Source organism: Acanthopagrus latus, chromosome 20 (genome assembly GCF_904848185.1).
Source record: "Acanthopagrus latus isolate v.2019 chromosome 20, fAcaLat1.1, whole genome shotgun sequence".
Taxonomy (NCBI): domain Eukaryota; kingdom Metazoa; phylum Chordata; class Actinopteri; order Spariformes; family Sparidae; genus Acanthopagrus; species Acanthopagrus latus.
This window is the reverse complement of record NC_051058.1, coordinates 24,294,262-24,317,295: the sequence shown is the minus strand read 5'-3', so window position 1 is coordinate 24,317,295 and position 23,034 is coordinate 24,294,262. Positions and strand designations below refer to the sequence as shown.

General features: G+C 45.0%; 2 protein-coding genes across 7 annotated transcripts; both read left to right on the top strand.

Annotated features, from left to right (window-relative positions):
- The first annotated feature begins 711 nt into the window (after positions 1–711).
- On the top strand, positions 712–12,814 carry si:ch1073-416j23.1 (rac GTPase-activating protein 1). Of its 6 annotated transcripts, none has more exons than XM_037082329.1 (17): positions 712–807; positions 1,107–1,221; positions 3,602–3,804; positions 3,933–4,072; positions 4,152–4,230; positions 4,311–4,364; positions 4,457–4,546; positions 4,618–4,747; positions 5,022–5,119; positions 5,309–5,467; positions 5,622–5,717; positions 5,833–6,031; positions 6,392–6,515; positions 9,277–9,409; positions 9,534–9,642; positions 11,760–11,859; positions 12,409–12,814. In XM_037082329.1, the coding sequence occupies exons 2-17, from the start codon at positions 1,131–1,133 to the stop codon at positions 12,449–12,451; spliced, it is 1,848 nt and encodes a 615-aa protein (XP_036938224.1). In that variant the 5' UTR covers positions 712–807; positions 1,107–1,130; the 3' UTR covers positions 12,452–12,814. The 6 variants fall into 6 exon arrangements, with proteins under 6 accessions (XP_036938224.1, XP_036938225.1, XP_036938227.1 ...); XM_037082330.1 differs by lacking the exon at positions 712–807 and adding an exon at positions 814–953 and having other exon boundaries at positions 4,621–4,747; XM_037082332.1 differs by lacking the exon at positions 712–807 and adding an exon at positions 814–953 and having other exon boundaries at positions 6,410–6,515.
- Positions 12,815–13,376: 562 nt separating this feature from the next.
- minpp1b (multiple inositol-polyphosphate phosphatase 1b) lies at positions 13,377–22,475 on the top strand. Its single transcript, XM_037082334.1, has 7 exons — positions 13,377–14,036; positions 14,315–14,491; positions 14,707–14,901; positions 15,036–15,133; positions 16,690–16,820; positions 21,232–21,365; positions 21,470–22,475. The coding sequence occupies exons 1-7, from the start codon at positions 13,631–13,633 to the stop codon at positions 21,718–21,720; spliced, it is 1,392 nt and encodes a 463-aa protein (XP_036938229.1). The 5' UTR covers positions 13,377–13,630; the 3' UTR covers positions 21,721–22,475.
- Positions 22,476–23,034: the final 559 nt, after the last annotated feature.

Here is a 23,034-nt window from a genome sequence, read left to right as displayed (position 1 = left end):
CAATGACCTGATGATGTCAGAGTATGAACGTTATTATGGAAAGATTGTTTTCATACTGAATATTTGTATTGATCCATACTAAATGTTTCAGACGAGCTGATAATAAACCAGCAACAACTTCTCTTTGTTCTTCATAAAGTGTTTAAACCAGCTCAACTGGAAAATTAGATTCTTCTTCTTCTTTTTCATTGTTTGGCAGTGGACATCCCTATTTCCCTCCCCTGTTGTATTAATCTGGATGTTTTTAACAGTATTTCATACAGTGTTTCCTGATGTGTTTTCACTGTCCTGTTCTTAATGCTTAAGACTGATGAAACTGAATCACTACATATGACTATCTTCCCGTCCACCATGTCCTCCACCCATTCTATCGCCAGTAGTATTGCACACAGCTCTACTGCAGATATGCTTAAATGATCTGATGTTCTCTTTGGCACTGTGATATGATGGCTGGGAATCACCACTGTTGCACCTGTTATGGGCTCTTTTGATCCATCTGTGTATATGTAAACATGTTCCTCATACTTTCCATCTGCATAGTTATAGAATTCTTGTACTAGTGCTGCTATTTTACTTCTTCTCTTGATATTCCATATTTCTGCTGGATCTACGCTTGATTCCTGTAACATCCATTCTGGTCTTGTTGTCCACAGAACTGTTAGGCTGGAAAATTACATTGGATCAGTACCGTCATTAAAAGCATGTGATGAACCAGCTGCACCGATGACACCAGGACAAATAGAAGGAACCGGTGGCGTCACGTGGTCAGAGACGCGGACCGGTTAATGAGGCAGCTGGTGAAGGCAGGTGAGTCCAGACTGAGACGTGTTCGATCGCTGGTTCGGTGGTTCGGTGAGCCGTGAGGCTGCTCATCTACCCTCTCACGTGTTCACACCTCAAACTGTTGAACTGTGGGAGGGGGCGGGGTTGAGTGTCGGTACTGGACCGTGCAGGTGTGAAACAACTCGTGTGTCAGTTTAATGTAGCTTCTTTATTTCATATTGATTAGGTATCAGGTAAATCCAGTGCAGGAAGTCAGCTGAGCCTTGGTTTGGACTATTTGGGTATAAGTTAGATGTGAAGATAAACTGTTCCTGATGTTATAGGTGAGTGGAGCTCACAGGTGAGAGATGGAGGACACTCGGCTCGTGGTGGAGGAGCTGCTGGCGTTGTGTCTGCAGAGGATCGCTGTGGAGGAGAAGGCCATGGACACTGAGCAGGGTGAGACTGACTGACTGATCCAGGAACAGTTCCTGTCAGCAGTACTGAGAGTTGCGATCGCCTGTGAGATGTTTTAGGATCAGGAGATTCAGATTCATTCATGCGCAGCTGCAGACAGGATGTGATCAGAACCGTTCCATTCAGAGGGCTGCGATGATGAAACAACATGCATCTTTTTTGTCTATACTGGATTTTTCACTGTGTGATTACTTTGTACTTTCAAAGCAAAGTATTTTTAATGATCCATACTGAATTAAGTTCCAGTATATTTGATTAATAAAACAAATGAAAGAAATTTGGCAACTGGAAGGCGACATCTGCCAGCAAACATCCCAGCAGAAAAAGTAGACTGTGCCTGTTGCAGAGTGTAGTGAATGAATACAGCTTCAGCATACTGTGAATCATTAACATGACAAATGATAGACTTCTAACAAGGGATGTCCCCATCAAGTTTGTTTTACCCCAATCCCGATCCAAGTCTTTTAATATTTAGTATCTGCCGACACTGAGTCTCGATCTGATACTTAGCCTTAACTCATATTCTCCTGGATAGTACAGCTGCATAACATCTACTGCTTTTTACATATTCCTTATGTTTTCACATAAAATGATGTGGATGTGTTGCTTGTCTATTTCACAGTGTTCAGCATCTAATTTACGTGCTCTGCTGTATGAGATCCACCAAACTGTGCATACGACACGCTGTAACTGAGTGGAGTCAGTGTGATGAAATGCAGAGATGGTAGGGCAAACCGGGGATTCAACAACTCCAGGCGACGAAGAAAACCCTGATCCTCTACCACAGAGATTAATTCAGTTACCTTCTCTGTAATATTTGTGGCCATGTCACTATCTCGAGGATATTTCTCTTTCCTTTCGAGAGTATCTGTGAGTGTTTGCTGCTGTCTTTACCTGTACTCTCGAGTGAACTTGTATTCTTTAACTGCAGCTCTTTTGTTTCCGCTCATGAAACTGTCGTATTGCAGATGTTACATGTCACCGCTGGACTGCTTTCACTTTCTACTACACTTTTCTACTACTAAGTTATTTCCACTCTGCAGACATTTGATCCACAGGTTTGCAGAGTAACGTTACGTAGGTGTCTGAGTTCTGCCACGAATTGTGCTCTGCCGTGGAAAAAAAAAAAAAAAACGGGTTTGTGTCAATGTTCAAACTTGCCAATCCCAATCAGTGAAAAATGCCCATATCAGTTGATCACAATCCTGCAGATCGGATCATCCCTTCTTCTTACCAATGTGAGAAGTGGGGATGATCTGTTATGTGCAATGAGCAAAAGAAAACAAAAAACATCTTGCCGTACCAGAATCACAGCTTTCACTCAGAAATAATACAGAAATAATGTTTTTGGACTTGAGCATTTCCTGAGTAACTAACAACAGAAAAAGCTGCCTGCGTTCACAAATACATAATAAAGAGTCCAAGACTTCTCACTTTAAACAAAGTCCTGAGCACAGGATCCCTCAGACCAACACAAATTTGGCTGTATTCCACATTCAGAAACAGTTTCCGTACAAAAAAGGCATTTAAACATCTGCAGGAAGGAAAGTCAAAATGTTGTCACTTTTTCTAAGCAGCTGCTCAGATGCACTCTGTAGGAAAGGACAGTGAACCTGCTGAAGACTCGGAAAGATACAGACAATACAGAAAGAAGCTCTCACGCCAAAAATTTGAAAAAGGATGCAGTTAAGTCACACTGATGCTTGGCAGTGCAAATGTGTTTAGCTAGTAGTGAAATATCTTCGAGATGGGACGTTGTATCTCTGCTCCAAAGTGCGTAACATAACTCGAAAGCCCTCGATGACTGAATACGGACGCAAGTCCTCTACAATAAAAGTTGCAATTCTTTGTAAAGTTTGTAATTCTCTTCGGCCTGTCCGAGTTGGGTGAACATTTGATAAGCTTGCTAGGTGCTCCTCTGGTTGGACAGTTTGTCTTCCTCCTCTGGGACGAAACGTGTCATTGGGTTCTTGTGTTTGTCATGTTTCCAAAATATTTGAGTTTAGTTCGACACAACATGCAGGTTGTGGTTCTGGTCCAGGTCCTTTTCCCTTCAACTTCACAGAAGCCAAAACGCTTCCACACACTTGGTTTTACAGCCGAGGCTGCGCTCAGCTCAGGCGTCTCATGTTGTTTGTTTGTGTGCACGCCATCGACTGTCCGGTGCTGCCTTTGACACTTCTGAGTTCCGCCTCTTGCATTTCATCAACATTATGTTGTCAGTTAACATTTAGAAAATAGATTTTAACATTTGTGAATCAATTCAGAATTGTATTTCTCCCACCAATAGAAGTGATGAAGGCAGACACACTTCCTGCTCTGAGGAGGATGAGGATGTGATTTTCTTCTTCTGCTCTGTTAGAGATGATTGAAGTGGTGAAGAACTTTGAGACTGTCAGGAAGCGCTGGCTGCATGCCGAGCTGGAGCTGAAGAAGTATAAAGAGCTGCTGGTGAAGTCTGACGTGGCCAAAGCTGCTCTGGAGGTCAAACTGAAACACACTCGGAACCAGCTGGATGTGGAAATGAAGAAACGCTACAAGATGGAGGGCGACTACCAGTACCTGGTGAGTCACTCAAACACAACTCCACCATGTGTCCTCTGGCACCACCACAGTCCAGAATGTCTAGAGATGTCCTGTAGGGGGCGCCACCAGCACTTCATCACTGTGTGTGTTGGCTGTATGACTAACAGCAGAGGCAGATGCAGCTCATGTGTGACATCCTAGTCCACGACAGTAAATCCAGCGCTTGTCTGAACGATGAGCAGAAGTCTCTGATGGCCACATTTGAACCCAAAGGAACAAACTTGACTCTGCACAGGAGCAGCAAGCGGTGAGAGAGCAGTGTGGTTGTTGTGGTTGTTGTGGTTGTGTGTGATTCTGCCAGGCTGAGTTTGTCTCTGTTCCTTCAGGCTGTCTGTGATCGATGAGTCGTCCTTCCTCTCTGTCTGTCACTCTGACATCAGCTACGACCGCACTGATGATGACGTGGTGAATCAGGATTCCTGACATTAACTCTGCTGCTCTTGAATGTTTACATTTAATAATTCAGAGTTTTCTTGTTGTTTCAGGATCTGGACACAACCGTCATCAAACCACTGAGATCTCGAGTCAGAGAGAGGAGGGTGAGAACATGTGGTCATGGATCTCAGCAGTGAACAGTTTGAGTTTGGTATAAAACTGACCCTGGTTCTGAATTTCTGGTGGTTCTGAGCAGCGTTCCTCAATGGGTCCGGCTGCTGGTGGGAAGCGAGGACGAGGAGGCAATGTTACTGCAGAGCTGCTGGAGAGAAACACTGTTGACAAGGTGACTCAGACGGGACCGAAGCTGCTGTCTATCAACTGAACAAAGGTTAACTCTGAGTCTGTGTGAGTCAGCAGGTGGAGACCACCGTGACGGCGTCACTGACCACACCTGACACTGGAGGTCACATCCACATGGTGCTGGGAATCACACAGGAGAACCCCGAACACCCAACCAGGAACCCCAGCCAGGACCGAGGAGGAGGTTATGTTTAAAATGAGATGTGTGACTGATGACTTGTCCTCTACTCAGCTTGTTCTTGTGACACCGTCACTCCAGCAGCGCCATTGCTGATTTCCTTTAAATTCAGTTGACTGAAGTCTGAACGGACATTAAAGGTTGAATGCTGATGGATTTCATACTGTGCGTCACTTACTGCTTCTCACCAGCTCATTATGCACTCACACTGCACTGAGTTGGTCCCTGCAGGTTGTGCTGATCACCAAATCTGATTGTTGTTGTTGTTGTTGTTGTTCAGATGAGACCTCGGTTTGGTTCCCCTGCAATGAGACACTGCCGGAGCTTGAAACAAAGACAGAGAAGAGAGCTGAGAAACATGTTTTTATTTCTAAAACGGTATGAACACGCAGAGAAAGCCTTTATCTTTGATTCTGGACAGAAAGTTTGATGATTAATGTCCCGGATGTCTTCAGTTGTGTTTGGTCTGTGTGGAGTATAAGAGTATTGATCAGGAATAATAACGTCTTTAATGCTGCAGGTCAACAGGCAGTCGTCAGGTTTGACTCTGTGCTGTGCATCCTGCAGGTGATCCGGCCCGAGACCTGCTCGCCGTGCGGGAAGAGGATCCGCTTTGGGAAGATGGCGGTAAAGTGCAGGAACTGCCGCGTAGTCGCTCATCCAGAGTGCAAACAGAAGTTCACTGGAGGCTGCTCGACCATCCCAACAGGAAGTTCGGCTCAACAGGTACCTCGGGAGCTCTCTGAGGCCAGAACACAGAAACAGAACAAGGGTCAGTCTCGAGCTGAATCAGACTCAGTCTCAAGCTGAACCAGAGCCAGTGCAGTCAGATTTGTGTTTACATGATGAAACTGAACTACAGAACCTGTTGTTGGTCCAGAACTCGTTGGAGGGTTTTGCTCCACTGGTCCATCCCAGAGTGCCTCAGCTGGTCATCGAGTGTGTAACGGAGATCGAGAGGAGGGGCCTGGACGAGGTGAGCAGCTGTCTGTCAATCACCTGATCTGATGACTCAACAGGCTTCTGTAGCCAGGTGTGTGTGTTTGTGTGTGTGTGTGTGTGTGTGTGTGTGTGACGTGTTGTGTGTTCAGAGAGGTCTTTACAGGGTCCCTGGAGGGGAGCGTCTGGTGAAGGAACTCAGAGAACGGTTCCTTCAGGGTAAAACTGGGCTGATGCTCAGTAAAGTCCAGGACGTCCACGTGGTTTGTGGTCTGCTCAAAGACTTCCTGAGGAACCTGAAGGAGCCGCTGGTCACCTTCAGACTGCACCGGACCTTCATGGAGGCTTCAGGTACGAAGGCAGGTGCTGCTCACACACAGAAACCACTCACTCGACTCCACATTATTGCCTTTTCTTCACCTTTGCCTGTTCACACTGAACCAAGCAGCGCCATTTTAGAGCTGCTCTCAGGGCATACAGCACTCCAGAACCAGAAAAGGCATGAAGAGGGCGTATCCACCGACTGTGGTGACCATCACCGCGACAACAGTAGCTACAACAACACAACAGTGAGGGAGACAAAGATATGTGAGTTATTGCCTCCATTCAACTGGGGGAGCTGCCTGGCTCTGCTGCTGAGGACAGACAGAAACCTCAGGACGCACAGGTGGATGGACAGGAGGACGGACACTTCTTCACATATAACTGCAGTATTTTTGTGTGTGTCAGAGCTGACTGATGAAGACAACAGCACTGCTGTCATGTATCGGACCATCTCAGACCTGCCGATGGCCAACAGAGACACTCTGGCTTTCCTCATGCTGCACCTGCACAGGTAAGAGCTTCCTTCCTTTTGGTTGTCCTGAGCCTACAGCAGGAGGAGATGAGATGCTCCTCAGCAGGATAGTGGAGGAGACCAGGCAGCATCAGTGGGGGGCGGAGCCATAAAGCTGCAATCAAGTAGGACAGTTTCCCAGCAGCCTGCAGTCTGTACAGGACATCACAAACAGTCACTCCCTGTCAGATGTGATAGATTTAAATGTGATCAGACACATTGATCAGTGTGTTCAGTTGTTCATTCTGACATCAGACTGTTAAAACTGCTCACAGATCATTTCTCTTCACTTCTCACATAAAACAGCTTCATATCAGTTTGCTGTTGATTCTACTCCTGTGAGCAGACCCTTCCCTCTCACTGCATTAATGCCTTGTATGTTTGACTTTAATGTAAGAGTTTTCATTATTGCTCCGTCACATGTCATGTCATTATCCGTAACCGCTTATCCCTTTCCATGGGGTCACGGGGTGTTGCTGCTGGAGCCAATCCCAGCCTTGTCTCAGGGCGAGGGCAGGGTACTCCCTGGACAAGTCGCCAGCTCATCGCAGGGCCCTCACTGATGAGCAATGTGGGGTTCAGTATCTTGCTCAAAGACACTTCGACATGCAGCTCAGCCTTGCCCTGAGCCGGGATTTGAACTAGCGACCTTTCGATCACTAGTCGACCTGCTCTACCCGCTGAGCTACAGCCGCCCCTGCTCCGTCACATCTCTACCGTTAATAAATTATATTAAAATGCTTTACGAATTCCGCTAACATTGTCAATCATAGCCACATGCGCACCAGAACCAATCGTGCAGAGCTCACTTGCACAACATACCTCAAGAAACAAGCAGATTTATACCTGCAGTGGCGCGAGCAGCAGTTCGGTCCCGTTCTATTCTGTGTATCTAAACTGACTGTTGTGGGTTAATGAGACTAAATTAGTCCGGACCAAGTCTGTTCAGGTCTGAGGAGATCCAGATACGCGAGGACAAAGTGGAATCGGAATCTGTGGATGTTCGTGTGTAGCTAGCTGCTAGCTGCTAGCCGCTACCCCACACAGCCCACCTCCCGAGTCGATGGACGCGCCGGCAGGTCCAAAACTAGGCTTAGGGTTAATAATGTCCGACACAATTTTTCGGGAACATTGCTGTCACGTTTGCTTTGTGTCTGGTGCAGGAAGAAACGGTAAAAATAGGCTTTTGTCACAAAAGTGTCCAAGCAGCAAGTTTGGTTGTTGAGGAACAGGAAGTTGTGGGAGGGATGGAGGCGGTGATACAGACAGAGGCAGAGGTGGCGAGTTTTGAGAGTTGAGAGATTTGTGACACACAGTGTGTTTGGAGTGTGTAGTTAGTGTGTTATATAGTGTTTAGTGTAGTGTGTGTAGTGTAGTGGGTTTTTTTGTGTTGTGATTCAAAACAAGGAGGAGAAGCTGAGGAGGCCTGAGCATTGCCTGCATTTAAATGTAAATAGTTACATATAACTTTATAAATGTAAAAAAAAAAACATATGCACACATTTAGCAAACAGCAATTTATATTTGCATTATAACTAATGCAGTTGGTTCATTAAACATATTTGTGGTATTCACAGTAAAAATCTTACTTTTTCCTCTGATTTTTTGATTTTAGGTCCATAGTGTTAATACAGTATGTCAAAATGAAAAAGAACTGTACAGTCACACATGTGAGGTTGTGCTGAAAATAATGACCAAACAAGGCAAGGTAAATAGTTTTAAGATGAAATATAATGGTATAATCAAAAGTAGTCAAATACAGCCAATTATATCCCTGACGTCCCACCTTCAAACACATAATCTATTGTCGTCTTCAATTTCCACCACTAGGTGGTGCTGCAATCAAGGAAAGTGTGTTTTGGCCTATAAGTCCCTTATACTTTGTCGCACGTTCAAAAACCTTACATCCATGCATTCACTGTGTCCACAAGTGTCCACGCCCATTTCCGCGTCCGTTTTTTTTCCCCACAAATTCGCCAAATGTTGCAAACCTACTTTTTCAAACTCCTCCCAGGCGATTTCACCGATTTGCACCAAACTTTGCACACAGCATCTGTGGACTCTCCTGACAAAAGGTGATTGAAAAAAATTAATATTCCAAACAATACTCAAGTTATTAAATAACTTCCATCAGATTTAGCTCAAAACACAGTGTTGCATATCTCCACATTGGTCTGTCCCAATGACATGAAACTCACATGCCTACTTCCCCATGAGCCCCTGAGCCTCTGTGCAAAATTTTGCCCCACGACCAGTTTGAATTGAAGTATTGGTTGATCGGATTAACACCAAACATGGTAGAATCATTAAAAATGTCCTCCTGATGATCGCTGACTCTATAGCGCCCCCTGGAATATGAACAATCCAAGCCCCATGACGCGCGTGGACTGCGAGGACCTGTTCATTGCTGCTTGCAGCTTTAATTCTTGATTGTCCTCTTTATACCTGAATGTGAGATATTTAGTCTTCTGTTGACACAATAAACTTTCAACATCTCACACATCACATCAAAATCTCCCCAACTCAGCAGAAATAAAAGATCATATAGTTGAGTTACATCTGAACCAATCAGTTAGATCAGATGAAAACCAGGTGTTTCCCATCATGCCGTGGGGTCCTGCAGTCTGTGGAGAGCCACTGCAGCGCCTGGCTGTTGGAGCCAGTCAGGGTCGAGGGTTCTGCACCAGACGGGTTCTTCTCGAACAAGCCTGATGATGGGAGTAAACAGGAAGTGCTAGCTGACTTCCTGTCTCTGTGTCAGAGTGATGAGGAGTCCTAAATGTCAGATGGACCAGAACAATCTGGCCCGGGTTTTTGGACCGACTATAGTAGGACACGGGACGTCTGAGCCATCTCCAACCACCATCATGAGAGACACCAACACTCAGCCCAAGGTCAGCTCCTCCCTCAGCAGGACACCACCTGAACCCCACCTGAACATGAGATCAAAAATGCAACAAACAGCTGAACACATGGAAAAGTTACTGAAAGTCTGTCTGTCTGTCTGTCTCCTCTCAGGTTGTCGGTTGTCTGTTGTCCATCCCTGAAGCCTACTGGAGACAAGTCCTTGGCATCCAGACCGACCAGACCTCATCCAGTCAGACCTACAGCCATGACGGAGGACACGGTGCGTTCTCTGCTTGTCTCTCTATTCTCTTTGGCTCCATGTTGTTATCGTGTGTTTGGTCGTGTGTGCCTTTCTGATCCTGAACTGATCAATCAGCAGCAGGTGATCAATACCTGTTGCAGTTTGATATCTACTCTCATCACTGTGAAGAGAACCAACAGAACTGCATCAGTCCCACTGAGTATGTGTTCATGTTGGATCAAGTGTTGGGGTTAACGTTTAAGGTCGTCGATTCAAATAATTATTGATCAGATTCGTTATGAGCCGATCATAAAGATCAGACTTTGGTAATGCAGCAGTATTGATTGCTTTTTGTTCTGACATAGTCGGGCTGAAGTACGTCCGTCACGGGTCAAAGGTTTCATGTTTTCTTGTGACTCCAAACTGATGTCAAGAGAAAAGTTTGATCTGAAGTGTCAGTAGATCAGTTTGATACCTGCTATGAAAACTTAGCCCTTAAGTTAGCCCTTTTCCCCCAACTCGCCTGACATTCCCTGCAACTTTTAAATTGACTACCTTCTTCTATTACACACACACACACACACACACACACACACACACACACACACACACACACACAGGAAGGCAGAAGGCTGGAAGATCTTATTGAGCACCTTGAAAAGGGACACTTCATTTCCACCTTGGACCTGTGTAAGGGCTACTGGCAGGTTCCAATGGCTAAGCAGGCCAGGCCCTACACAGCCTTCAGGATGCCCCAGGGACTGTTCTAGTTCAAAGTTATGCCATTTGGCCTGCAGGGGGCGCCAGCCACCTTCCAGAGATTGATGGACAGTGTGCTGGATGGGACTGGTGCCTTTATGGGTGCATATCTGGATGACATCATTATCTTCAGTGCCACCTGGGATGAGCACATTAGGCATCTGGCTGAGGTGCTATGGCACATACATCAGGCAGGGCTGACTGCCCAGCCCAAGAAATGCGTTTTGGCCCAGCAGGAGGTGCAGTACCTGGGACATATCCTTGGTCGTGTGGTAATCAGACCCCAGAAGGACAAAAATGAGGCTATCCGCGACTGCCCACAGCCCCAGACCAAGAAGGATATCCAGTTCTTTTTGGGGCTTGCTGGGTGGTACAGGTGGTTAGTGCCAAACTTCGTGCAGAGCTGCGCCTGTCACTGAGCTGTCCAGAAAGTCTGGTCCAATGAAGGTCAGGTGGGAGGAGCATCATGAGAAGGCTTTAATGGATTTAAGAGGTTTTGTGTAACGACCCTGTGCTGCAGAGTCCAGACTTTACCAAGCCATGGACTGTACAGACCGATGCCTCTGGAGCTGGTCTGGGGGCAGTACTACTCCAGGGTGAGGGAGAGCAGCAGTGACTGGTGGCTTTCATAAGCTGCAAGCTGTTTTGCCTGGAGACACGGTACTCAACTGTAGAGCTGAGGTGCCTGGCCATAAAGTGGGCCCTTGACACTTTTAGGTACTACCTTCTAGGTAGAGACTTTGTTCTGAAAACGAACCATAGAGCCTTGAAATTGCTGGGCAAAATGAAGGACACTAATGCCCACATTACATGTTGGTTTTTGACTTTACAGCCCTTTTAGATATGAGGTGCCATATAGGGCGGGAAAGCAGAACATGGTGGCAGACTTCCTGTCTCGCCATAACAAAACACCCTGTCACGTTGGTTTCTTCCAATTAGTTTAACTAAAGGGCTCTATGTGAAGCTATTTTCTGCCCTCAGTGTGGGAGTCTGGAGAGAGACAACTTGTTGTGAGGTTGTATACAGAGAATTGTTTTGCTGCCAGTGAGCCGGAACACGTTTTTTAGAGTACTGTAAATAAATCAGCACTTTTCACCACAATCCATGTTTGCTGTGCCTTCACCCCATCACCACTCAACCTCACTGTGTCCTTGCCACCACCATCCTGTGTGGACGTGGGCTGCAAGGCCCATTTTTCACATGTGCTGATATCACTTCCTGTTCTGAGGCACCTGAATCAACAAGTCTTCAGTTGGAATGTGTTGTAGGGTTCCCTCCACACAGTGACCATCTTACACTTAATGAACCCTAAATGAACCTCTCATGTTTGGACTGCCAAAGGTTAATTAAAGGCTAATTAAAGGTTCCTTCCATGTCCTTCCTCTGTGTCCCTGCAGGTCGGCTCTTCAAGCCGCTGACGTCTCCGGAGTTGAACAGCTACTATGGAACTCCCAACAGTGGATCTCTGAGGGGACGGATCAGGAACCTCACCAACAGGTCAGATCAGCAGAGACCAGGTCCACCTCCAGACCAGTTAGATTATCAGATAATGAATGGAAAAATGAGCAGAGAAATTAAAATAAACACTTTGATAATTGATCATTTTATGTCAGGTTTTCTCTGAATCTGAGTTTTCAACAAAAAGTCTTTAGTCGTCGCTTCAGCATTTAAAATTCGTTTGACCTTTTTAATAGAATAATTAATAAATGAATGAAAGGAATCTAAACATGAAGCTGCTTATCAGTCGTTCAGTCAGCCAGGTCCATAGTTTAGTCATGAAAGGGGAGGAGCTTACAGCATCTGACCAATCAGAAAGGGACAGGTTAGGCTTAGGGAAACTAAAAGAAGATCAAACTGACAAAAAAAAACAAATGATCACACTGAAACACAGAGACAGTTGGGTTAGGGTTGGCGTCAGGGTCCTCCTGGACCCCAAGGCCTCCTGGGCCCCCGCAGCCCCTCGTCTGATCGGGCCCTGATGATCACTGTCAGTTTGTTTTCAGTTGACTTCACGATTCTGACGTCTGTGTCTGTTTATCTCTTCAGTGGTCTGGTACATGGAAGGAGGTTCTTCACGTCACCCACCTGATACACAGTGTACTACACATTACTATCACACAAGTACTACATGTTTACTGTTGGTACAGGAAAGACATTTCCATGTTTGTACCAACAGGAAGTGATGTCACACTGTGACTGTGTAAGAAATTAAAAGCGGTTTCTTTAAAGATGTGATCTATGAACTTCAGTCAGTGTTTAAAGTTTAAAACACGTGTTGACCGCAGAAAATGAATGTAGCTTTAAAAATATGAATTATAATGAGATGTGATTGTTGTTTGACCTCTGACCTCTGTTCACATGATGTTAAACAGTTCAGCTGCTCTGAGCTGGTAGAAAATGTTCTTTCATGTTGTGTTTTTCTAAGAAAGATTAAATAAAACATTAGACTGCAGGTACTTGTGTTATTTCCTGACAGGAAGTGAACATTTAAACATTTTTGTTAATGGGACATCGCAACAATTAATCCTGATCAGTAAACGTTCCTGGTCCTCAGAGGATCAAACAGCTCGGGTATTAACGACTCCATGATCTGTCCTATGGCACCACCTGCAGGACAAACTGCACATGTTCTCCTGAGAGGAACAATATACATAGAGTAACCACCTGTTGTATAAAACACATTACTAATCTGTTATTAATCTGCACTTAGAGATGTTTTATTTATGATTATTTTCCCCCATGTTCTCAGTTTGTGTCAAATATTGAACTGTTGATGAATTCATAATTATCAAGCTTTAAACTACGAGCACCAAGAATACAAAATTAATCATTCGATGTTGATAAAATTGTATTTTGAAAATAAAAGGAGTTTTTTGTTTTTGTTTCGGCTTTTATTTTGCAGCACACTAAACGGAAGCTGTACTTACCGGAAGTTGACGCGATAACTGGAAATAAAGTGAATCTTTGAGGACAACATGCAGTAGAAGTACAACAGTTGCTCTGTTTGCGTGTTAATATTCTGCATTTTAGAAACGGCGTGGATTTAAATCATAGACACATATACATAAATAAACACATATATACATATTTATGACTCAAACACTCCGGGAACGTTTTGTTCGTCCACCGCGGAGCTGAACGACGGAAGGTCAAAGGTCACAACGGACCGGAACATCAACAAAATAAACAAAGGCGGCGGCTGTCTGATCAGAGATCCGTGTCACAGAACTGTTGACCAGGTCTGATGTTCCTCTGAGAACCCGCCGACATGTTCTCCGTGGTACCGTCCAGGAACAGTCTGCTGGTGGCGGCTCTCAGCCTGCTCCTGAGCCGCTGGTCCTGCACTTGCCTGTCGGTCCCAGACATCCCGCACATCGCCACTTACTTCGGCACAAAGACCCGGTATGAGGAGGTGAACCCGCACCTGTTGCGGGACGCTGTGTCTGTGAACAAGTCCGTCCTAAAACCTCCTATCGGGGAGCGGTGCTCCCCTGTCCACCTGACCGCCGTCATCAGGCATGGCAGCCGGTACCCGACCGTCAAAAACATCCACAGGATCCAGAAACTGAGCGAGCTGGTCCGGACAGAAGCTTCCAGAGGCTCCGGTGGCTCCGGCGGCTGGCTGCAGGACATTCAGAACCGCTGGGAGAACTGGTTCACCGAGGACATGGACGGTGAGACCGGGGCCGTCTAACTCCTGGAACATACCGAATACACTTAATATCACTGAGAGTAGACTGCTCCAAACTGATGACGTGTCCCTGTTCAACTCCTCCCTCCTCTTCCTCTTTCCTCTCTCCTCTCTTCCTCCCTCCTCCTCTCTCCTCTCCTGTCATCTCTCCTCTCTCCTTCCCTCTTCCTCCCTCCTCCTCTCTCCTCTCCTGTCATCTCTCCTCTCCTGTCCCCTCTCCTCCCCTCTTCCTCTCTCCTCTCTCCTCCTGCTCCTCCTCAGGTCAGCTGGTGATGAAGGGTAGGGAGGACCTCCATCAGCTCGCCCTCCGCCTCTCCTCCTTGTTCCCGTCACTCTTGTCGGAGGAGAACTTGAGGAGGATCAGTCTGAGGAGCAGCTCAAAGCATCGCTGTGTGAGCAGCGTGGAGGCGTTTCAGGAGGGGCTGTGGAGGCGCCCAGGTGACCGCGTGATGACATCATCATCCAGATATTTGATTGATTACTGATTCTAAGCTTAATGTGTCAGTTGAACAGCTCTGTGCCAATCAGCTGTGAGCTCTGGGCTCACCTGTCGTTCTCTTTACATTGTTGCATTGTGGGAGGTGTAGTGTGAGCTGTGGTGTTGCCGTGCATTGTGGGAGGTGTAGTCTGAAATGTGCCCTGTCTCACTGTAGACGTGGAGTACCTCCACCAGGTGGATGACGAACTGATGCGTTTCTTTGAGCATTGCCGTGGTTACGTGGAGGGTGTGGAGAAGAACCGCACGGCGCTGCAGGAGGTGGAGAAGTTCAAACATGGAGACGAGATGGAGGCAGTGAGGAGGAGGATTGCTGACAGACTGGGCCTTCCTCACCACCTCCTCACTGTGGGTGAGTCTCTGTCACACAAACACAAACACTTTTTTTCTCAGGTACTTCTTAAACTGTTGGGATCACGTTCAATACACGTCAGCGGTTCATGAACTTGTTATCGACTGAAGTTTGTCCCTGTGTGGCTCCTGTAGATCTGGTCGAAGCAGCTTTCTTCTTGTGTTCATACGAGCTGTCAATCAAATCTGTTCACTCGCCATGGTGCTTCCTGTTTGACCAGCACGATGCTAAGGTACTAATACACACTCTGTGTACACAGCAGGTACTGATACACGCTCTGCGTACACAGCAGGTACTGATACACGCTCTGCGTACACAGCAGGTACTGATACACGCTCTGCGTACACAGCAGGTACTGATACACGCTCTGCGTACACAGCAGGTACTGATACACGCTCTGTGTATGTCTGCCTGTACTTTTATCTGTGCTTCTGTCTGTATACATACACTATATTACCAAAAGTATTCGCTCACCTGCCTTTACTCATTCTATGAACTGAAGTGCCATCCCATTCCTAACTCATAGAATTCAATATGATGTCGGTCCACCTTTTGCAGCTATTACAGCTTCAACTCTTCTGGGAAGACTGTCCACAAGGTTGAGGAGAGTGTTTATAGGAATTTTTGACCATTCTTCCAAAAGCGCATTGGTGAGGTCACACACTGATGTTGGTCGAGAAGGCCTGGCTCTCAGTCTCCGCTCTAATTCATCCCAAAGGTGTTCTATCGGGTTCAGGTCAGGACTCTGTGCCGGCCAGTCAAGTTCATCCACACCAGACTCTGTCATCCACGTCTTTATGGACCTTGCTTTGTGCACTGGTGCACAGTCATGTTGGAAGAGGAAGGGGCCCGCTCCAAACTGTTCCCACAAGGTTGGGAGCATGGAATTGTCCAAAATGTTTTGGTATCCTGAAGCATTCAATGTTCCTTTCACTGGAACTAAGGGGCCAAGCCCAGCTCCTGAAAAACAACCCCATACCATAATTCCTCCTCCACCAAATTTCACAGTTGGCACAATGCAATCTGAAATGTACCGTTCTCCTGGCAACCTCCAAACCCAGACTCGTCCATCAGATTGCCAGATGGAAAAGCGTGATTCATCACTCCAGAGAACGCGTCTCCACTGCTCTAGAGGCCAGTGACGGCGTGCTTTACACCATTGCATCCGACGCCTTGCATTGCACTTGGTGATGTGTGGCTTGGCTGCAGCTGCTCGGCCATGGAAACCCATTCCATGAAGCTCTCTGCGTACTGTACTTGGGCTAATCTGAAGGTCACATGAAGTTTGTAGCTCTCTAGCAATTGACTGTGCAGAAAGTCGGCGACCTCTTTGCACTATGCGCTTCAGCATCCGCTGACCCCTCTCCGTCACTTTACGTGGCCTACCACTTCGTGGCTGAGTTGCTGTTGTTCCCAAACGCTTCCATTTTGTTATAATAGAGCTGACAGTTGACTGTGGAATATTTAGGAGCAAGGAAATTTCACGACTGGATTTGTTGCACAAGTGGCATCCTATGACAGTTCCACGCTGGAATTCACTGAGCTCCTGAGAGCGGCCCATTCTTTCACAAATGTCTTGTTTCACAGTCTGCATGCCTGAGTGCTTGAATTTATACACCTGGGGCCAGGCCAAGTGATTAGAACACCTGATTCTGATCATTTGAATGGGTGAGCGAATACTTTTGGTAATATAGTGTATATAAATATAGATACATGTGGATACATGTTTGCAGTGTGAGAGAACATGTTTGTAGTATCAGAGGACATGTTTGTAGTACACTCCTGCAGGTGTTGGAGTACAAGGCGGACCTGAAGCAATACTGGATGCGCTCTCATGGTCATGTGATCAGCGGTCTGTCCAGCTGTCCTCTTTTTCATCACGTCTTCAGGACGCTGGACAAAGCGGGACGTCCCCGCAGGTCAGTGACATCATCAACAACATGACATCATCAGGAATTGATGATGAACATGGAAGCTGACATGTTTTAATTTGAAATGTTTCTTTATAGAGTATATTTTTGGTTCTGTGAAAGTGAGATGTCCCTGTGTTTTAGATATAGATAGATAACTTTATTAATCCCAGAGGGAAACTTGGGTTATCATAGCAGCAGCTACATTCAAGTACAAATACAATCAAGTATAGAAACGATGTAGAAACAATGAAGTACTACAGTTGTGCTTGAAATAATAGCAGGTAGTGAGGTTTAAAAGAGTGCATTAAGTGGAGCAGTGGCTGAGTCCAAACTGCCTGCGGCCTCAGAGCCACAGCCAGCTCGTTTTCATCTGTCCTCAAAATGCTGCAGCGTCTCTCTTTCGGCCGGTCAGTGTGCTGTAACCTCCTCAGCACATCGTTTGCAACAGTAAGACTCTGCAGTGGCTTTTTGCTGATAATTTCTTCCAGTACTCACAGGCAACTTTACACCTTCATTGATCACCCTTCAGCTGATCATTGGCTGATCTTTTCAATTCTGGCTGTTCTTCAATCCATTCAAATGGTAGTTTTCTGTCTTCCTGGTTTTGGTTGCCATTTTAAAGCATTTGAGATCATCTTAGCTGAGCAGTCTCATTTTCTGCACTACTTTATGTGTTTTCCTGCCTCTAATTAACTTTTTAATTAAAGTACGCAGTTCTTCTGAACAATGTCTGCAATGACCCGTTTCACTCTGATCCTCAGAGAAGAATGCACCGAAACCAGCAGGAACATCTGCTGCCTTTGTCCTTAAATAAGCGCCAGCTTTTTGACACGGAATGAACGACCTCACTTATTGAACTCCACACTGCTGTTATTTTAAATGCACCCCTTTTAATTATTGTTCAATTACACAGAATCAGCAGCATGCTGGTCATGACTGTTGGTTATCTATTACTCTGCTACACCTACTAGTTAATTATTTGCCATGTAGAAATAAAATTTATACCAAAAACAGTGATTGATCTGGTTAGTGATGTTGGACTGCTATTATTTTGAACACAACTGAATTTTTCAGTATAAAATAAAATGCTGCAGTAGTTCTAAATTAAAATAAAAAGCTGAGGTATCAAAGAGAAAGGTAAGTGGAACACAAGGTGCACTTTTATTTACAATGATGATGATGTTGAGAGCATCGGGTGTGTTGTGATGTGAGGTTGTAAAATCTGAATAGATGTTTATTGTCATTGTTTCAGAAACAACGAAACATAGATGGCAGCTCTTCATTCAGACAATATACAGTCAGGTCCATAGAATTGGGACATAGACACAAAGAGACCAAAAGTAATGGGACAAACCAAACCATCACAAATCAAACTTTCAGTGTTTAATACTTGGTTGCAAATCCTTTGCAGTCAATTACAGGCTGAATTCTGGAAGGCATAGTCATCACCAGATGCATATTCAGCCAAAAGCTTCATAACTCATTGGAAGGCGCTTCACGGCGACCTGTAGCCAAAGAGTTTTTTAAGGCAAATAAGTGGAATGTTATGCAATGGCCAAGTATGCTGCATGCTCAATCGGATTCAGGTCAGGTGATTGACCTAACCTGAATCCGATTGAGCATGCATAGACTGAAGGGAAAATGCCCTAAGAACAAGCAGGAACTGAAGACTGTTGCAGTAGAGGCCTGGCAGAGCATCAGCAGGGATGAAACCCAGCGTCTGGTGATGTCTATGCCTTCCAGACTTCAGCCTGTAATTGACTGCAAAGGATTTGCAACCAAGTATTAAACATTGAAAGTTTGATTTATGATTGTTTGGTTTGTCCCATTACTTTTGGTCTCTTAAAAAGTGGGAAATATGTATAGAAATTGTTGTAATTCCTACACTGTTCACCTGATTTGGATGTAAATACCCTCAAATTAAAGTGGAAAGTCTGCAGTTAAAGGCCCAATATTATGAAAAACACGTTTTCTCTGGTCTCTACATATATAAGCTGGTCCTCTGTGAGCCCATCAACTCCCAGAATGATGAAAACCAGTGATTCCTGCATGGTCTCTGCAGCCCCACTGGTAACACGGCGCTCCTACAGGCTGTTCAGATTCTGCTCCTGTCGATACGTAACGAAAGGAGTCATTATCATAGGCCACGAAAACGCTCTTTTACGTTTTTGTGTGAAAACGCATTTGTATTGCATCGTTTTGACCGACCGTCCACACGGATCCTGAAAACGCACTCTTTTGAAAACGGGTCTCAGGGTGGAAAACATGGCCCCCCATTCTCATGTGGACAGCGAATCCACATACTTTCCGCCATCACCCCACCCATCGACCTCTGACCTCTGAACCCCGTGACATCTCATAGCAACAACAACTACAATGGTGGACTACTGTCTGTGTTTCTTGCAACGTACTCGCCTTGTAGTCGAGTGTGAGTCGCAGCAGCAGTTCGACCTCATTATCAATCCACACAAACGCTTCTGGTTTCCTTGCACGAGCCATTTTTGTTTTCGGATTCTCCTTCTGCTGTCTGTTTGTAAACAGCGTGCAGGATTTATGCGCATGCTCCGTCTCTTCTTCTCCATTTTTGGTGAATTTCAAGCGCCACCTAGAGGCCTAGAATGTGTACTACAGCGTTTTGAGTCGTTTTAAGTGGATCCGTGTGGACGCAAATATTCTTGAAACGATGCCAAGGAAGACGGAGGAATAAAAGATTGTTTTGGTACATGTGGACAAGGCCTAAATGTACATCCACCGTAAACATTAGCACATGCTACCTGTAGCATAAGGGGCTTCTCCTCCCTGAGAGTGATGTAGCAGGCAGGGCTCTTCAAGGAGGCCTTGACAGACAGAGCTCATTAGCATTTAAAGGTGTAGGCACAGAAACAGACTGCTGTCAGGGTGGGGTCTAGTGTAGATGTGTCCGAGGTGGCGGTGTCGTCCGATGACATGCTCGCTGCCCTCACCACCCGCTGCAGCTCCTTCCCTACTGTCTGTTTTTTAAATGAGTCATGCAGTGCTGGGCGGTATACTGTTTCACACCACATAACGCTGTATATTTTAGTGAATTTTTAATATACAGCCTTACCGGTGTATTTGATTACACCAGTGGTTCCCAACCTTTTTTGTCTTGTGTACCCCCTCAGCCTTTTTGTCATACCATGAGTACCCCCTCACTCATGAACGTTGATGATTCTCCAAAAGTGGTCTTATGAAACGTTACACAACTGATTAATAAATGAAACTCATTTTATTTCATCTCCTTAATTTGAACATATAATTATCCCACATTTTCTTTTTCTTTTTTTAACTCAAATTAAACATAAGAATAAATAATATGTGAATATGTGATATGAGCTAATTGTGGCACACGTAGCGTTTTATTAATGGGCTAATGAAATTACTGAGAATATTTACTTATCATCTTTGAAATAAATTAATAAATATTTCCACGTACCCCCTGTAATGTGTTCGCGTACCACTAGGGTGGGAAAGCTACGCTGCGCGACACTGTTTCAGACATAGACATAATATACGTAGACGCCTCATGGCGTGCTGGAACGTAATCCCACGTCACCGCCATCTTGGTTGGGTCTCCTACTGTAGGCTAGCACCAGAGTCAATCGGAATCAATGGAGAGCGAGCAACTGTGACTGTATTTTGTGCAGTTTATGGTTGCAATAACCGGCGCAGTATTGTGACCAGAGCGTGGGGGATTACCTTTCACAAGTAAGTTTTTTTTGGTTTTGGTTTTTTTTTAAAATATTTTTTGTGACAGTGCCCTGTATCGTAACTAAATCTCTGCCGTTTGTAACCATGTGAAAATCCTGTAAAAATTCGGGAGGTTATGATTATTGTAGTTGTGGATACACCTTCCTCAGTAGAAATAAATGCAGGGGGGTCGCACTGGAGACCCATCCAAGATGGCGGCTGCGCTGATACGTCAGCTCCAATAGGCAGCATCAGTCTATGAGGCGTCTACGCATAATTTGTCTATGGTTCCAGTATCTATCAAGTGTCGCCACATTTCTTCCGATGCATATGTTGTACATCACTGTTCAGGCCCAACTTTGTGCTTCATGTCACATCACATGTTTTTAGTAAAGAAGGAATATTAAACTTCCCTTTTAGATAGACAGGGCGGCTGAGTGCAGCCTTTACCTTGCAGCAAATGTGCCGCCTTTTCGATCTAGAAGGGGCAAGTAATTCCTCTCTCAACCAATAGAAAATGCTGTGAACTCCTGATTATACATGAAAAAAAATACCATCATATACCGTGAAACCATTAGAATTTTGAAAAACACTGTGATATACAATTTTGGTCATTCCGTCCAGCACTAGTGTCATGTATAGGAGTGGGTGGATGTGACTGTGCTGATGTGGTCTGGTTGGTTATTATTGATTATTGATCGTCCATCAGGTCGACGGATGCGCCTCCTGAGCCCGCCTCCATCCTGGTGGGTCATGCTGAGACGCTCCTCCCTCTCCTCTCTCTGCTGGGGCTATATAAGGACAAGACTCCGCCCACTGCCAACAACTACCACGCACAGCACGGTGAGAAGACCCGCCTCCGTCCTGATGTCCAATCAGGGACGAGTATGAGATGTTAGGTCTGACAGTTTACTTCCTGGTTCTGTGCTGTGCTTGATGTCTCACAGGAAGAAGTTTCCGGACCAGTCTAATCGTCCCATACGCCGCCAACCTGCTCTTCGTCCTGTATGACTGCCAGCGTGGCCCGCGGCTGCAGCTGCTCATCAACGAGTCTCCGGTTCGATTCCCTGGGCTGGAGGAGGATGCGCCGCTTTACCGGGACGTCCGGGCCACTTACCGCCACCTGCTGGATGGCTGCGACTTCCACAGAGAGTGTGAGGGACGGGCCGCGGGACGAGGACCCAACACAGAACTGTGAGCAGAACCAGTTCCTCTGACCCACTATGATTACAGAACCAAATGAGCTGTTTATGATCCTGGCTGCTGATTGGCTGTTTTATTCACCATGTGACAGGAAACATCTGATTGTCTCAAAACTGTTGATTTTAAAACATCAGTTTGTCTCAGCAGCAGTTTTTAATTTATTACGACATCTATCAGCTCATCGGTGGAAACACACACACACACACACACCTGCAAAGAAAAGCTTTGTGAGATTATTGTAGGAAATGAAACTGACACTGAAACTGTTTTTCTTCATGATTTTGGTGAACTGTCCCTTTAATCTGCTGTAAACCAGGCGAATGGTGATTTTTATCTGCAGCTTTTTTCTGACATTGCATTATTTTCTTAATTTATTCAGTTTTTAATGTCAAGTGACTCTGATTTATTGCTTTAGTCTATAATTGATGAGCCATCAGATGCTGCTGTAATCAAACTGACTGAAGCCTTTGACAAACACATTCAGCTCTCAGCAGATTCACTGAGCTTCTTCAACAGTCTGAGGGAGGATTTTCACAATAAGAGTCCCTTTAATACACAGTCAGCAGCTCTTGTTACTGCAGATTTGATTCTGTTTGGTGTCTTCAGGGTTAATCTTATTTATTATTTGGTTTATTGTCTCTGTGCCTAAAGCAGTTTAAAGTTTCAGCTTGTTTTTTTTACTTCCTGTTTCTTGTGCCAAATTTTTGAATGGAAAAGCTTTAATAAATATTTTCAGTTAAAACAGAACAAGATGTTTTTTGTCAGCTGTTGGATTTTATTCATAAAACTGAATGTGAAGTAAAAGATGTGACGATGTGATGAGGAGCAGCGCTTTAAACATAAAGAGAAAAGAATACGTTGTTTTAAACTGTTTTTATAACTGAACATTAAATCTGACACACCAACATCAGTTTGTTTTACCACTTTATTACATCATCCAGCAGTTATGACAGCATAACTAAACGGCCAATAACTACACTGTAAAAAAACAAACAACTCATGTATTCACACTTTTGTTTATGGTCAAAATAAATCTAAAATTATCAATTATCGGCCAAATTAATGATAATAAGTGTAAATGTGAAAGTGTTGATATGACAGAAAAAAATCATCTCTTTGGGTTTTTTAACAAACAGTAAAACAATCGAATCGTTAAAATCAGTTCTTTGAACTTTCAAACATCAGAATCAAAAACAATAATCATAATGAAGTACACTTGAAGAAGAAGTCACTGCAGGACAAATGCTCCATCTGATGGAGTTTCTGTTTCAAACTCTTGTGTTTCCTCATATTCTTCTATTAATTACCC

What these genes read in the sequence shown, in the direction of transcription:
- minpp1b (XM_037082334.1), top strand. Translation starts at nt 13,631, where the DNA reads ATGTTCTCCGTGGTACCGTCCAGGAACAGTCTGCTGGTGGCGGCTCTC. An exon ending in TTGACCAGCACGATGCTAAG is followed by an intron (nt 15,134 to 16,689) that starts GTACTAATACAC and finishes ACACTCCTGCAG; the next exon opens with GTGTTGGAGTACAAGGCGGA. An exon ending in AAAGCGGGACGTCCCCGCAG is followed by an intron (nt 16,821 to 21,231) that starts GTCAGTGACATC and finishes ATCGTCCATCAG; the next exon opens with GTCGACGGATGCGCCTCCTG.
- si:ch1073-416j23.1 (XM_037082329.1), top strand. Translation starts at nt 1,131, where the DNA reads ATGGAGGACACTCGGCTCGTGGTGGAGGAGCTGCTGGCGTTGTGTCTG. An exon ending in AGAGGAGGGGCCTGGACGAG is followed by an intron (nt 5,718 to 5,832) that starts GTGAGCAGCTGT and finishes TTGTGTGTTCAG; the next exon opens with AGAGGTCTTTACAGGGTCCC. An exon ending in GACCTTCATGGAGGCTTCAG is followed by an intron (nt 6,032 to 6,391) that starts GTACGAAGGCAG and finishes ATATAACTGCAG; the next exon opens with TATTTTTGTGTGTGTCAGAG.